Below are 15,955 nucleotides of genomic sequence, written 5' to 3' on the forward strand. Positions count from 1 at the left end.
TTCTAGAGGATATCTTTAACGTTTCTGTCAGAAAGCACTGCTTTGAGCCTCTGTTAGGGTCTGCTCTCTCATACAATGTGCGAATGTAATCAAACTGTTTATCAGAGGAAAACTGTTTTTTTTAGGGGTCTAAGGAGCTTGGAAAGAAAAGCGTCTGGACTTCTTTGAGTTGCTTGAAGACGTTTCACCTCTCATCCGAGAAGCTTCTTCAGTTCTAAGGGTCAATGGTGGAGAGTCCTAGATGATCCTCCCTGATGATCCTCTACCTAATCACATGAGCCAAGGTGTGAAACTGGGTGTGGGTCACAATCAGCCAGGGTTTCGGGTGAGCTCATTGTGAAACCTGGCCCCACCCTATCATGTGATTTCCTGAGGTCAGATGGCCCAGGATGTGAGTGGGCGTTAAGGCGTCTGGAAAGGGATCTCAAAACTGGATTATAGATGGCAGAGAGTTGGCGTCGTAAACCACCGCCTCTGTTCAAAGATGGTCGCTCACAGTGGACGAAAATGGCTGTTTTTAGGGCACTTGCCCTAACATTAGCTGGTTAGCTTATAATGCTAGTTTTTAACCAGCTGTTGTTGTTTAGCCAGCTTGTTATCAGCTGTCTGGAGACTTGAGAGTTTCAAGTCTAATCTGCTGATGATAAGAAATTACCAATATCAGGAATAAATTTGCATGTTTATGCACGTTTTCATGTGTAAGAGGCCTGTCTTCAGTTCAGGGGTCGAACACATGCTTGTCACATGATGAGTTTGAGGCTGAGACAAGCTTGAACTTTTAGTCTGCTTCTTTACATGGTTTATTGTTCATTTGTGCATGTTTTATTGAGGAAGCTCAGTTTTAAAAGGAACTATTTGGATGTTTACATCATTTGAAACCTTGCTAAATACTCTCAGACTTGAGGGAACTTATGGAAAAGAAATGAAAAACACTTGTTCATGTTTTATATATATTGTATGTCCCATAGACTTACATAAATATAATTGTTATTTATTCATAACGGTTGGACATTTTGCATTTATTTCATGCAATATAATTCTAAGGACCAAGTATAAAGAAGTATAAATTCAGTATTGTTTTGAGTAGTAAAAATGTGAAATGTCTTGATGCATGCTCAGTCATCCAGGTAAGCAAATCCCAAAAAGTTTCCTATTTACACTTACCAGCCAGTGGACACTCTTTCAATGATGAGGATGTACACATCCTGAATGGGGAGGAAAGCTGGTTTGAGCGCGGAGTCATGAGGCCATTTACGTGAAAAGGGAAAGACCATCTCTGAATCGAGGAGGGGGCCTAAAGGTACATCTTTTACCATCAACAATGCTGTGATTAAAGCCATTCCCCAACTCTCTGTGAATGGTACTTCTGGCCACTGTTCAGTGGTTGTTGATCATTCGTCATGAGAATTTGCATATTAATGATCAAGGAACTGACCTCACAGCCCATTGTTCATTCAGTGGGCTGGTTTCAGTCACTGTAGAAATCTACTGTTTATAAGTTTGGGGAAACCTGCAGTCAGCTGAGACTGAAGAAGTCACTTGGATGAGTGACGAAACGTTTCTCCCACTGAAAACTCTACGTCCAGATGAACAGAATCAACCTTTTGGGAAAAATGTGAAATGTTTGAGGAGAAAATTATATAAACTGTGTATTTAAACAATCATGTACTATTGGATTGTAAGTTTATTCCGTTTTTTTATTCATTTATTTTTTATTTTCTCTCTTTTTCACGTAATGTTACTCATTTGTTCAAAGGGGTCACTTCCGTGATGTTTGACTAAACTAATGGTTTTGTGATTACCCAGACCTGATGTGTGCTCACACAAACGCACAGTTTTCACTTTGATCTTTAGTTTGGACAAAAATGTCTAAAACTGGCCCGTGAATATATAAACACACACACACACACACAGAGCCACAGCTGTGAAGAGTTTAGCTTACTAATTTGAGTGACAGAAAACCCCAGTTAGGACCCTGCTGGGCAAAGAGATAGGAGCTCATCAGACTTATCTCCCCCTCCCACATTACCCACTGCAGACCCCTAGTTTCAACATAAATACAAAAACTTAAAACACCACTTATATATTTATGGAGTCTAATCTAAGTCAGCCGTCACTTAGCATCGGGTAAAGTGCACTTAACCTTCATGAATCCATAAGAGCTGTGTCAGTGGTTAACACCAAACTGGTGTAATGAGGAGATTAATATGCACAACACTAACTGTTACAAAGTGACACCATGTTTTTAAGAGGAAATTCAGCAGGTTTATGGGGCCAAATATAGCTGTTATCAGCTCCCACAGCTGAGTGGGCAGTCCACTGTGAGTAGTGAACGTATCATCTGCAGATGCGAGTAGTAACTGAACATGCCAGACGATGACAGCTAAAACCACAAAACTGCTAGAGGACCATTGAGAAAAGGAGTTTCTTTCCCAGGGTGACCTCAGCTCACCCACTCACAATTCTGGTTATCAAATGCGCTCAGCTTAATAATGGTGCACAAGAAGGAAGTACATAAATAAATAGAAAAAAAATAGAAAAAACCAAGATGAGGACAAAGAGGTTTTGTGTCGGGTGAAGTCCACGGGGAGACTGGAAGGATGGATGAAGGAACCAAAAGCATGATTGTGTTCTTTCTGCTCTTCGTTTTTTCAGGTGAGAATCCTGGTGACGTTTTTCTCCCCACATTTCTTATTTTATAATTACAACGTATGATTTATAGGACATAATGAACAACTTTAAATATCAACATGATAATTGGAGTCCTCTCTATCCTCTCAGGTAAGCCAGCAGAGGGTCAGAGTCTGTTGGATGTGTGCTCAACCTGCCATGCTAATGCCACGTGTGACGACAAGTCAGATGGCTCGGGCAAAGTTTGTAACTGCAAGTACGGCTTTGTTGGAAATGGAAGAACCTTCTGTCAAGGTAGGAAAAAAATATATTCTGTACTGCTGCTCCAGTTAATATATTAAAAATTCATCAAGTAACTTTATGTAATGTAAAAGAGGCTCATAGGGATAAACCCACAGCAAATCAGCATCCACTTGTACAGTTTTCCAAGACTCCAAACAGCTCTTTAACGACTTTATGCTAACTATTTTGGTTTCATCAAATTTATCGTTTTTTACCACCAACATCAGGATCATTTCTAGCAACAGCAGTGATCTGTTAGCACTCTGCTGCTGCACAGCAATCAAACAGTATGTAACCAAACAGCCGACAGACCATAGACTAAAACATTACACGTACCTGTTGTACAGTTTTCACATGAGCATCTCCACTGTCAGCATCTTGGCAGTAAAATGAGGGATGTGAGGAGAAGAGGCGGTCTGATTGACAAAGTGTTAGCCAAAGTTTTATATCACAGACAATCATTTTAAAACAGAGTATGACCACAATTAACAAAGTAGATGTCATTTTTATTCCATATGACCCCAAACAAGTATTTACAGAGTTTAACGTGTTTATAGAGGTCACATCAGAAAGACTTCAATAGGTCTGGAAGTTACATGAGTTAAGGCAAAGTTTCATTGGCTTTATTTTCCTAGCCTGAAGCTATATCCATGTTTTGTGCTGGCTATGCCACAGGCGAGGTTAATAAGCTGATGAGCATGATGGAGTATTTAGCAGCTCACAAGCTAAAAATATAGCTCCAAATGATGCTCATGTTGCTTTACTCAGTATGTTAACAACCCCTTGCTTCCTGGCACTTGAAGGTATGTCTTATTATAGTTTCTATCCAAGAGGCCAAAACTAGACAGAGTCTAATCCATACTCACAGCTTTATGAGGTTGTACCTGTACGGGCTATTCTTGGGTAATGGTGATTTGAGTTAAATGCTAAACTGGCTAATACTCGCAGTGATCCTAATTTAGCACGTTAGCACCATATTACATTTGATTATTAGCAAAAAAAAAAACACAAAATGCTGCTAATGCTGAGGGGTATGGAAATGGTTTAGTTACTATCCAAGAGCCCAAAACTAGACACAGTCTAAATCCATACTAACAGCTCTATGAGGTTGTACCTATCCGGTTTTTAAGTGATGACGTGACGAATCCTACTTCCGGGCCTAAAGTAGTCTGGGTTTAATATGGCTTTTGTGTTGTTAACATGTTTAATGTTTTGTATTTTCTTCTATTTAATCTCAAAAAGCTCCTAAAACAGTCAGTGATCACTGTTGACCTCACTCGGCTTTTATTACCGCTAATCATTTATTTAAGCTCAGTTTTTAAAACCTTAGGATGTAACTACAGCCCAGCCCATGCAGCAGTATATGAATGACTAACCTCGTATTGTGGAGGGATTATCTCAGTTGTTCTCCTGGCTGAAGTTTGGTCCTTTTACAGCATCCTGCCATGCGATTACATTTGTTCCTGACCACTGAGAACACTCACGTTAACTTTTATCGAGTGGAAAAAAGTTAGCTTGTTTATATTATGCTAACATAGCTGTGTCGCTAGTGGTCACGTAGCACATCATTTTATACCAGCTAGCCAAACTTCAGTAACCCTACAAACGTCACTCCTGTTTTTCTGTCTTCATTTATGTTGGAAGTGATAACAGAGCTGTACGTTTTAATTTGTTTCCAAAACCCCGCAGTCGGGACATGCTATATTGTATTTAGATTGAAGCTAGCAAGCTAACTTCCTGCTAACTTCTAACTCAGTTAAATGTTATAAATTCCGTTTTCATGGATGCCTGGATGTTAAACTCAATTGTTACACCTGGTAGAGCAGAACGTTGATCATTTTATTAAAGATGAAAGACTTTAGACAGCTTTTCAACTCTCAGTAATGCCATAGTGATCATTTGATATATGGACCTGCAGCGGAGTTTAGGCCCAGACCAGTGTTGCCAACTCCTCAGTAAGGAAAATCGCTATTGGTTGTCCTAAAAGTCGCTAGAAGTCGCTAAATGACGTCATCACCTAATTTGCATAATTGGTCATGCTAATATAATTGTAACCTACGCTGCTGGAGAGAGAAATAACATCGTGGACGAGACATAAAGTGAGCAAAAAACGTCCTAAATGCATTTAGAGTTTATTTAGAACTACAAATTAAATTTCTTTGAGCAATTATTGTTTTTTGTAATGTCACAATTCCAACCCTGCTCCTTAATCCGGGCTTGGACCGGCAAAAGTGACCCGAAATAGGCACTCTGGTGGAGTTACTTTGTGTGTGTGTGTGTTTATAAGTAGTTTTAAACCTGATCCGCAAAACAGCATAAGAGTAAAAGAAGAACTGACTGCGTTACAGCACCCGCTGCTTGTTGAGAGTAAAAGCGATACGCGCTTTCACGTCTTTTTTTTAGCGACTTTTTCTAGAAAAAAAGTCGCTAGCGGGTCTGAAAACTCGCTAAATATAGCGACAAAGTCGCTAAGTTGGCAACACTGGCCCAGACACGGCTAGTGACGTCAGACTTAACGACCGGATATGGGTTGTTCTTGGGTAAAGGTGATTTGAGCTAAATGCTAATTAGAACTGACTAATACTCCCAGTGATGTTAATTTAGCATGTTAGCATCATATTACATTTAATAATTAGCAAAAACACAAAATGCAACTAATGCTGAGGGGTATGGAAATGGTTTAGCAAGTTTAATAAAGGCGTGAAATAAGTAAGAAGTATAAAAAAATAATAATTACAGAGTTGTATTATTACATACTACTAAAAGGAATGAGTATTCGGGCCAGATTACAAAAAACGTTTTTTTTAAAAAAAATAGATTAAAGTCCAAATACTATTTTGAGAAAAAAGTCTAAATGTGGAGTCATATAAACTTGGAAGAGTTGGCTGGATTTTGTACAAAAAACAAACTGGCTGGCAGTGGACAGATACAAGGAAACTGATGGTTACACCCTCATGCACAAAGAGGATTTACAGCCTGCATCCTCTTTGCTCCACAGAGGTGTAACCACTGATATCCTCACATCTGTCCATTGCAGCTATTTCATTTTGCACAGATGCAGTAAGATTCCAAGATTGTTTTTCCTTCTGAACAGATGTAGTTTTCTGCACCATCTCTTAAAAATCCAGAAGTATTTTGTAGAGGGTCAATACTAATTTCATTACTGAGATTTGAAACAACAACTTATTTATTAAAATACCTATTTAGTATTTTTAGTTCATTCTTTTAAAAAGTATATATTTTAACCATAATACTTTATCATGCAGTTACTTATCTCACATTATTTGGGTTTATGAAAATGTCTATAAACTCTAATGGTAATTATTCCCATGGACCTTTTCCACACCTTTGACTTGCAGAAAAAAAAATCCTTATTGATCGTTTTCTTTGTTTCTCCAGACAAAGATGAGTGTCAGATAGGATCCACTAAGATCTGTGGCCAGCACACCACTTGTCACAACACTTTTGGCAGCTACTACTGTACTTGTCTGGCCGGCTACAGCCCTTCTAACAACATGGCTGTTTTCATCCCAAATGATGGCACCCACTGCCAGGGTGAGTTTGCGCTGTACCCAGAGTTTTTTAAGCAACACCTATGATATTAGAAATACATTATTAAATGAGCAAATTTTAAGCCACGTGTTCATCATCTGTCTTTGGCTGTGCAGACATTGATGAGTGCGGGATCACAGGGCAGTGTGGAGAGGGGGCTCAATGCAGGAATCTTGAGGGCAGCTTTGACTGCAGCTGCCAGGTTGGATACAAAATCCACAATGGAGTAGAACCCTTTAACCCACTGAGAGACAAAGCTTCCTGCAAAGGTGCGCTCATATTTATTTATATGACTTTTTGTCACTCATCTAGAGTTCTGGTGTAATGTCAAAAATGTATGGCTCTCGGTTTGGCTCTGCCACACTACTATCTGGTTAATATTATAATGAAGGCCAATGTGAAGGTTCTCAGTCATCCAGGTCATGGTAGTCTAAGGTGCTTGGACAGAAAAGTTTCTTGAAGACATTTCACATCTCATCCAAGAAGCTTCTTCAGTTCTAAGAGCAATTGGTGGAGACTCCCAGATTTTTAAGCCCTTTTGGGAGTGTCCCAAAGAGGGCCCAGGACCCCTAATCACACAAGCCAAGGTGTAAAAATGGGCGTGGGTCACAATCAGCCAAGGTTTCCGGTGAACCCATTGTGAAACCTAACCCCACCCTGTCATGTGATTTATTGAGAACAAATGACCCAGGATGTGAGTGGGCATTAAGGCGTCTGAGAAGGGATCTCAAAACTGGATTATAGATGGCAGACAGTTGGTGTTGTAAGCCCCGCCCTCTGTTCAAAGATGGTTGTTCACAGTGGACATAGATGGCTTCTTTCACTCCTCCTTCATCTGTCTTCTCTGTCCAAAATGTGAACACTGACATCCTCAAAAGAGTGACCTTTGACCTTTAGATGCAAAAGTACAGCTGAGTCTTGACCTGTCGAGGTTGCTCTATGTTGTGCCATGTGTTTATGAAGTTGCTGGCCCAAGGTGTTTGGAAGTGTTATAGGTGTTGTGAGGTAAGATGGAGAACAATTGCTCTTAGAACTGAAGAAGCCTCTCAGATAAGAGATGAAACATCTTCAGGACACTTAAAGAAGTCCAGACGCTTTTCTTACCAAGCTCCTTAGACAATGACAGTCAATCTTGAATTAAATCCATGCAACCAGTTGCTGTAAAGAAAAGCTGGATGTAAACCTAAGTTGTGTATAATCCTGTTCTGCTCAGTTGTTAACTGTGGCCCACCTGCACTACTGGAGGACACAGTGCTAGTGTCAGTCACAGGAACTACGTACAGCAGCGTGGCCACATTCATCTGCGATGAAGGCTTTGTGTGGAGGAGGGGAGACAACAGCTCTGTGTGTGGTGCTGAGGGGCTGTGGAGCAAACCTAACATGGTCTGTGAAGGTAATGAAACTCTTTGGTGCTTGTAGCTGTTGTGATGTTCAGCTCTGCTTAACATTATGTGTTTTAAAATGCATTCACTGATATTTTCATGGTAACACTGGAGACAACACTGTGAATCTCAAGGTGATTATCTGCCAAATTTTTACTTATTCAGAGGATTTCAGGATCATTAAGCTCATTACTCTTTGGTTTGGGTCACTTTTGATGAGGTACCCATTTAAAAATTCATCATTAAAGGTCCTTATTGTACATTTGTGTGTTTAAAAATATGTTAACCCTCTCAAAATTAACAATGACTTTTAACAGATGTGAAGAAACAAGCGCTATAACTTTATTTCCACAGCATCTATGAAATGTGCGAGATATGAACTGAAGCTGAACGAGAGCCGCACGTGATACCAGTCGGTACCACAAGATACATTTGAATTTAACCTTTATTTTCCAGGCTACTCATTCAAGGGACACAAAAGCAAAGCTTGATGAGGAAATAGAGAGATTAGAAACAGCATATCAGAAACTAACTGAACACATCCACTGGTGAAATGCTGCCCCCTGGTGCTGAAAGTTTTGTTAAATTCCATAATGACTAAAACCTTAAAGTCGTGTGTCACATTTTTGTGCTTGTATTTACATGAAACTCACATACTGCAGTATTTGTTATCATCAGTTCAGAATGGAGAGTGTATTAATGCTGATTTTCTTCCTAATATGCTTATAAACCTAAAAAATGTTTAGTTTAATTTTTTTTTGCTGAAACAAGTTACTCTAATACTTGTTATGAGTATTAATGCATTATTTTTACTAATGTAAAAATTTGCATAATAATAATAATAATAATAACATATTTGCATGTTTTTCCAACATCCAGAGAGTTTTAGCCAGTGACAGGATTGTTTATGAAATGGATCAGTTTGAGTTGTTGGAGATTTTCAGGTGAAAACATTTTTACGCAGCATGTCACTACTTTGGCTCCCAGAGGTTGACTGTGGTTCTCCACCTGCCGTCCCTCACTCATGCTTGCTGTGGAATAAAAGCACAAGGATGGGCACTGAGGTGGTTTATCAGTGTAACTCTGGATATCATAATGTTGGAAAGGGAAATGTCTCTATCTGCACTGCAGCTGGACAGTGGGCGGGTCCATCTGTGCTCTGCCGAGGTACTGTCACTGTACTTTCATGCTGATGAGGACTATTTCTAATCGAAAATGATTGACTGACCGAATTAATCTGAATCCTTTGTGTTACGTTGTTGTGGTGATTGTCGTTCCTTGTAGAGATCTTGTGTGGAAATCCTCCTGTAATTGAATTCACTGGGCAGGTGTGGAGTTATAACTCCACACCTGGCAGCACTGTGCTCTATTTCTGTAAAGACGGCTTTTATAACAAAGGAGGAAATAATGTATCCACCTGTCAGGAAAATGGTCAGTGGACATCCCCAACTTTGTCATGCCAAGGTAATCAAACAATGGATTGTTTTCTAAGGAAAAAAACAGCATTAAATTATTCAATTCAATTCAATTTTATATAGCGCCGAAAAAACAACTGTCACCTCAAGGCACTTTATATTAGCCACTTGGCGACAGTGGGAAAGAAAAACCCTCTTTCAACAGGTAGAAGCCTGTGATGGAACCAGGCTAAGAGGAGGAAGATGGGAAAACATCATAAGGACTTTTGAAAAAAAACAACAACAAATAAATAAAGGTTTAATGTAGAGATTTAATGAGATAATTCAAGATTAAAGAGATTTTTTCTAAAGGTGGCACTCAGTAAATTGCCAATTTTAAAAAGTCACTTGATTTTAAGACCCCTTTTTATCTTGCTATGACAAACTAAACTATATTGTTCAATATCTTATTGCGAAGTAAATTCAAATGTCTTGTGCTTTCAGTTGTTTTTATAATCCTCCATAACTCCCGTTGTGTATCATTTCCCGTCATAGAGATATTATGTGGGAATCCTCCAAATCTGCCTCACACTGGGCAAGTGTGGAAAGGTAGCTCCACCCCAGGAAGCACTGTAATTTACTACTGTAAAAAAGAATTTTATCACAGTGACGGAAACAATGTTTCAGTGTGCACAATTAATGGTTACTGGACAAAACCAGATATCTCATGCAAAGGTAACAGCTTTCTTCTGGCGCTCTCGAGACACAAACAACTGTTTATTTTCTTCTGTTAAATGATAGATTTTTTTCATCTGTAGAAGTTGACTGTGGCAAGCCCCCACTCATCCCTAATTCAGTCATGCACTGGGATAAAGTTTCCACTGTGGGCTCAAAGGTTATTTATCAGTGTAAACCTGGATATCTCAATGCTGGAACAGGGAATGTATCTGTTTGTAGTGCCAGTGGAAAATGGGATGGAGCATCTATCCTTTGTCAAGGTGACAATTAACTATAAACTTGTTTGTTCATTACTGTAAAGTCATTTTAAACCAATGTGCAGTTTAACCATACACAATTCAAAACTCATTGAAGCATTGCTGACAACATACATCTAGCTATTATCACCCACAATGACCAGCTTTCTTTTTGTTGTAGAAATCAACTGTTGGGAGCCTGTTTTAAAACCCAATGCTAAAATGTTATGGGATGGCACATCACGCATTGGTAGTGTGGTTTATTACCAGTGTGCAGAGGGATATTACACCAGGAGCCTGAGAAACTACTCAGTATGTGGAGAAAACGGACTATGGGAGGATATTGATCTGTGGTGTGAAGGTGCAGATTATTACGTAATGCATGTTCAGGGGCTTTTGTTGTCGTTGTTATGGGAAAAAAGGCATATTTAATGGAGGATTGGACAGTGTGTCTGTCTTGTTGCATTTCTTTATAGCCCACAGTCTGTGCTCATTCATGTCTGTGTGTCAGACAGAAATAAGCTGTGGTCCCCCAGTAGCCCTCCCCCACGCTAACCTCCTGTGGGGCCACAACAGCACACCGGGCAGCATTGTGCTGTATGAGTGTATGGAAGGATTTTACCAGGAGAGTGGGAATAATATGTCAACATGTTCACTATCAGGAGAGTGGGGGGAAGTATCTATAAAGTGCAAAGGTAGAGTAACGATCTCTCTGTATCTGTTCAGCAGTGGGAGCATGATTATTTCTGATTATTTGCATGCTGTTTACGTGTTTGCATGCTGCTTATTAATGTGTTTGTCCCTGCATGCTCTGTGGGTCTTAATATTTTTCTTTATTTCTAGGATTTTGGTTTCCTTTAGGTGCATGCTGAAAAAACAATGAATAGCACTATTTCTGAGTCATTAAACAATTCACTCTTGCTATTTTCCAGCTAAATGTGGCCCGGCTCCTTTTCTTGCCAACTCAGAGGTGGTGTGGCATAATAGAAGCGTTGTGATCCACCGCTGCGTGGCAGGATATCACAGCTGGAGGGGAAGCAACGTCTCTGTGTGCGGGAGCTCCGGGGAGTGGCAGAAAGCTACTCTGAGATGCATAGGTAAGTGTCAGCATACAGTTAAAGCCACAGTTCTCATTGTTTCATTACAGGCATCTGATTCCAAATGTTTAACTTGTATTTAGTAGCTTTTCAGTGCATCTTTCATTATGGCCCAAAGAGATTCTGATGCAAGTTAACAAGGCTGAAAAGCCCCCCAAAAGCCCCCAGTAATCTGTATTACCAACCGGTATTGGTAATACAGATTACTGGCCTTCAGAATACTCAGTATTCTTAAAAGGAAGGACGGTGCTGGCCAAAAGGCCTGAAAGACTGCAGAAGACAACTAAAGTGGCTGACTGCATAATTTTCATTACATCTAGCCAACATAAGAACATTCTTGATGAGGTAGGTGAGTGATTGTTAAAGTCTGCAACCAAGAAATTCCTTCATGGATGGAAATATAGTGTGTTTACAACAAGGTGCAAACCACTGGTTACACTCGAGAACAAGAAGGCCAGATTAGTCTTTGTCTGAAAAAACAAAATAGAGGCTGATCGGTTCTGGCAAAGATTCTTTTGATACAAGAGATAGATTAAATTGTACCATAATGATGGCAAGAGAATGAAAGGAACTGCTCATGTTCCAAAGCACAGCACACCATCTGTTAAACACGACAGAGCCAATGCTTTAGCATGGGATGGCTGCCAGTGGAATCACGTCTTTAGTGTGTGATTGATGACGTGACTGTTGATAAAAGTAGCAGGGTGAATTCTAAAGTGTACAAGGCGCTACTCTCTACTCACATTCAGCCACATGCTGCACAACAGACTGGATCATGCTTCACAGTACACGTGGATAATGACCTAAAGCGTAGCTTTATGTTGCAAAGAAATGGGATATTCTTCAGTGGCCAAGTAAATCAGCTGATCTCAGTCCAATGGAGCATGGTTTTTATTAACTGGAGACAGAACTGATGAAAGAGTGCAGTATAATTGTCATAAGCTTTGTGGATTGTTGTTATTTACAGAATCAAAGACAGGAGGCAGAGAGAAAACTCAGTGTAAGCTTTGATTTTGATTTCCCAGGTGATAAACAAAGTTCAGAGTCCACAGAGCAGTTTACAGAAAACAAGGAATCCATAGATCAGGAAATACTAAGAATTCCAAACACAAGCACACTCAGCACTAGATGATCCACAGCTGGAGGGATGACTTGACAGAGGACAAGCTGAAACAATAAATACAAGAGTTGATGGGGGAAAGGAAACACAGCTGACAATAATAATGGAAGATGAGAAAAGGGAAGTAAAATAAAACAGGAAATAATTACTCAGAGACAAAAGACTAACATAATACGACACAATAGAAAGAATAAGAAAATAAGTGACTGTGCCAAATAACCCTAAAGCAGAATATTAATAAAATAATCATTAACTAAAACAAATAATTGAGGCTCAGGATACTAAGAAATGTGATCATCAACCACAATCAAACTAAGAACCAAATGGAACATTAAATAATAAACAAGGATTACGTCCACAAATTAAACACTGGTTCTGAAACCCAGGACCATAACGATAACAATACAGCACAACAACTGCATGACTGTCCATGACCAGCCTGTAGTGGGTAAATACTGTGGTTGACATGTTCATTATATCCCACAAAATGCTTTTTTTTTTCCATCCACAGAAATCAAACCACCTATCAATCACCTGCTTATTTTTACTGAAAGCTGCCTGCAGTGGAAAGCAGAAAAGTACGAGGAGGACACAGAGGTTTACAAGGTCAGATAAAACATCACCTACCTTCTTTAGCAACCAGGACTTTTCTCCATGACACATTTGGTTTACACTTTCTAGGTGACTTACACTGGATCCAGGGACTACCAGAGATCCTTTTATGACAAAAGGAAGAGATTTCTGAGCTCCAAAGCAGACCAGCTGAAGCTCTGCCTTGGCTTGCTTCCAGTCACAAACTATAGCATCACCGTCACTGCAACATCTGCCAGGTTCACAGCCTCTGTCACCACAAACACCAGTCTACCAGGTAGCAATTTAACCTCAACTCTGCTGTAGTCTGATAAAATTATTTCCAATCAATATATTGACCAAACATATTTCATAAATAAATAAAAGTATTGTGCATTTTATTCCCTTCGTTCCCTTTATACTAAGCAAAATACTTTATAATATGATCTTAATCAATAGTACCTCCGGGACCAGTTGTCTACTACAGGGAATTTGACACTCCTCTACCAACGTTGAGTCTACGCAGATCACCCAACACACTGGACTTAATAAGGTATCAGCATGGCAAGGGGAAAGATATCTGATACCTCTGAATCCTTTCCAAACAAAATCATGAAATGTTGCATGTTAGAGTTAATTTTTTTGTCTTTTTTCTCCCAGTTTGTACCAAGTGTTTGTGCTTCCTGTAGAGGGGTTTATGATGTTTAACTGTTCCTCTCCTGCAATCGCGCCGCCTTTGAGCACACTTAAGTCACCAGCGGAGTACATCGCTGCTCAGTTTGAAGTCCATCGTGTTGGAACAGAGATGAATCTCACTATAGGAGATGGGCTGCTCTATGGTGGCTTTTATAATGCACCACTGGAGAGTGGCAAGAACTATTATATCATTTTACGGGCTGTCAGTCAGTGGAAATCGGTGAGTGCAGCTATTCTATGGTTAAAAAGTAATGACTGAATATGTTCGACAGACTTTAGCTGCATGTCTTCTCTCCTAGGCCTTAAAAAGTTCCTGTGTCCTGTGGGCTAAAGTAACAGGTAATGCACTGTGAAGCAGTCAGCAAGATCATTTTATCCACAATTATGACACTCTCAATTTACCCCAGTTTCCAAAGTGTCACTTAGTCACAGAGACTTTCTTCATTCCAGCTACATCGTACGCTCTGAGGGTTTCATCGCTGTCTGCTGTAGCTACTATAGGGCTGGTTGCCGTGGTTATTTGGGGAGGCTACAGTATCTCCTGGTATGGAAGATGTCACACACTTCATTACATTTCATTTTCACACTATTAACATAATTTCATGTCTAAGTAGACACACTGATCCATCAGTATATTAGTATAATGATCTATAGTTATAGTTATAGCGTAACGTCCCTCTGTCCTTGTTTCCAGGTGTTTCAAGAAGACATGATGCTCCCGAGTGCTGACGTGCTCTAATACTGTCCTGAGTTTCTAGCAGTACATTTTGTAAATAGTTATTATTTTATATTAAATATTATCACCATATTAAACTTATTAAAGTCATTTTTTGACACAGACTCACATTGTGATTATTGGGTGTGCAGAGGTCCTCTCTTCTGTTCCAGGATCTCAGGGTCAGTTTATGATACTAAAGTCTTTGCTGTCTGCAGAGCACATTAATGTGTCTGAGCACTCATCAGGACACAGAAAGTGTGTGAGCAGAATGTCTCTCTCAACTTCTGGAAGACTATGTCCTGGTGAGTGGTGTGATGAAGAAGAGACTTCTTCCACACGTTGACCTGTTGTTTGCTGGTCATCAGTGAAACCAAACATCATTGGTGATGTGGGCCCTCCTTTTAGTTCTACTCTGTTCTGTGATGCAGTCGTGGTTTTGGATTAACGTTGCACAGTTTTGACACACCACTCAAGAAAACCTTTGTTGCTCTGAATGTCATAGAAATGCTCTTAGAGAAAGAAAGAAAGTGCAGACAATGTAAAGTATATATATATATATATATATATATGCCCCTCACACTTAGAAAGTCTTATCTCACACTACAGTTGCAGTGCAAACTCACATATCCCTTTTTGGAGTAAAGATCCTTCAAAGATGGGAAGAGTGACACGATTCCAAGTGCATGAAACTCCTTTGTCGCTTTAGTTAGAGTTCTCCTGCAAAAGCAGAAGTGTTTTTGTGATGCGATTCTCACCAGTTTGAAAAATGAATGGAATAAACACCATGCCTCTTACCCTTCCTTTTCATGCATGTGAGCTACAATGATCTTCACCATTAATCGCCTGGTGGAATCTTTCAAACTCCCAGTTTATTCATACTCATGGATGACAGTCGCCCCTGCTGGTTTGGAAGTTGGAATCTGCTCCACTGTTTAAATAAATTTGATACAAACCACAAAACAACTGACAAAAAAAAGGAGACAATTTTAACCCAAACAACTATTTGTTTTCCTCTAATCTGTTTTATCTTTGTGTTTAAGCTTTTTCAAGTAAGGGCCACTAAAGAGCCAAGTGTGAGCCTATTAAGTAATGAATCATAATCAGAATACTTTATTGATCCCTAGGGGAAATTATTTGGGTTACAGTGCTCCAGTTCAAACAGTAACAAAGACAGACAGTACAAAAAGTAAGGAATAGCACAATATAAATATATATATATATACACACACAAGTTACTTATTGATAAATAGCTGAATAAGAAAGAGCATGTGCAATGTATGTATCTACATTTCTTGCATGTATGCTGTCCAATAGAGGCTGAACCATTTGACATCCAGCATCGTGTCACTGCTCTGAATGCTGGTGGTTGACACAGACAATGTATCTGTTTTGAGATTTGAGAAGAGGGTTCTTCCAGATGTTGCTGCAGGACAGTCAAATCTGAGGATCACAAATAAAAAATATTAGAATATAAGGCATATACAATCAAAAATCAAACAAAACAACATTTATGAAACTTTTTGTCTAAAAAGTTTACTT

At 39.5% G+C, this 15,955-nt stretch overlaps 1 protein-coding gene across 1 annotated transcript; it reads left to right on the plus strand.

Annotated features, from left to right (window-relative positions):
- The first annotated feature begins 2,344 nt into the window (after positions 1 to 2,344).
- susd1 (sushi domain containing 1) lies at positions 2,345 to 14,538 on the plus strand. The gene is made up of 19 exons (XM_087848948.1): positions 2,345 to 2,655; positions 2,782 to 2,925; positions 6,313 to 6,468; positions 6,582 to 6,734; positions 7,679 to 7,858; positions 8,835 to 9,014; positions 9,132 to 9,311; positions 9,797 to 9,976; positions 10,060 to 10,239; positions 10,397 to 10,576; positions 10,731 to 10,910; positions 11,148 to 11,312; positions 12,944 to 13,038; positions 13,114 to 13,300; positions 13,462 to 13,555; positions 13,663 to 13,918; positions 13,998 to 14,037; positions 14,149 to 14,242; positions 14,393 to 14,538. Exons 1-19 carry the CDS (start codon positions 2,601 to 2,603, stop codon positions 14,409 to 14,411), a joined length of 2,718 nt encoding a protein of 905 aa, XP_087705074.1. The 5' UTR covers positions 2,345 to 2,600; the 3' UTR covers positions 14,412 to 14,538.
- The last annotated feature ends 1,417 nt before the right edge of the window (positions 14,539 to 15,955 follow it).

This window comes from Neolamprologus brichardi, chromosome 12, assembly GCF_056152115.1.
Source record: "Neolamprologus brichardi isolate AB-2024 chromosome 12, ASM5615211v1, whole genome shotgun sequence".
NCBI lineage: Eukaryota > Metazoa > Chordata > Actinopteri > Cichliformes > Cichlidae > Neolamprologus > Neolamprologus brichardi.

Excerpts from the sequence above, each read along its gene's own strand:
- susd1 (XM_087848948.1), top strand. The coding sequence starts at position 2,601 with ATGGATGAAGGAACCAAAAGCATGATTGTGTTCTTTCTGCTCTTCGTT. Across the intron at positions 2,656-2,781 it reads TCTGCTCTTCGTTTTTTCAG|GTAAGCCAGCAGAGGGTCAG; the intron begins GTGAGAATCCTG and ends CTATCCTCTCAG. Across the intron at positions 13,919-13,997 it reads CTGTCAGTCAGTGGAAATCG|GCCTTAAAAAGTTCCTGTGT; the intron begins GTGAGTGCAGCT and ends CTTCTCTCCTAG.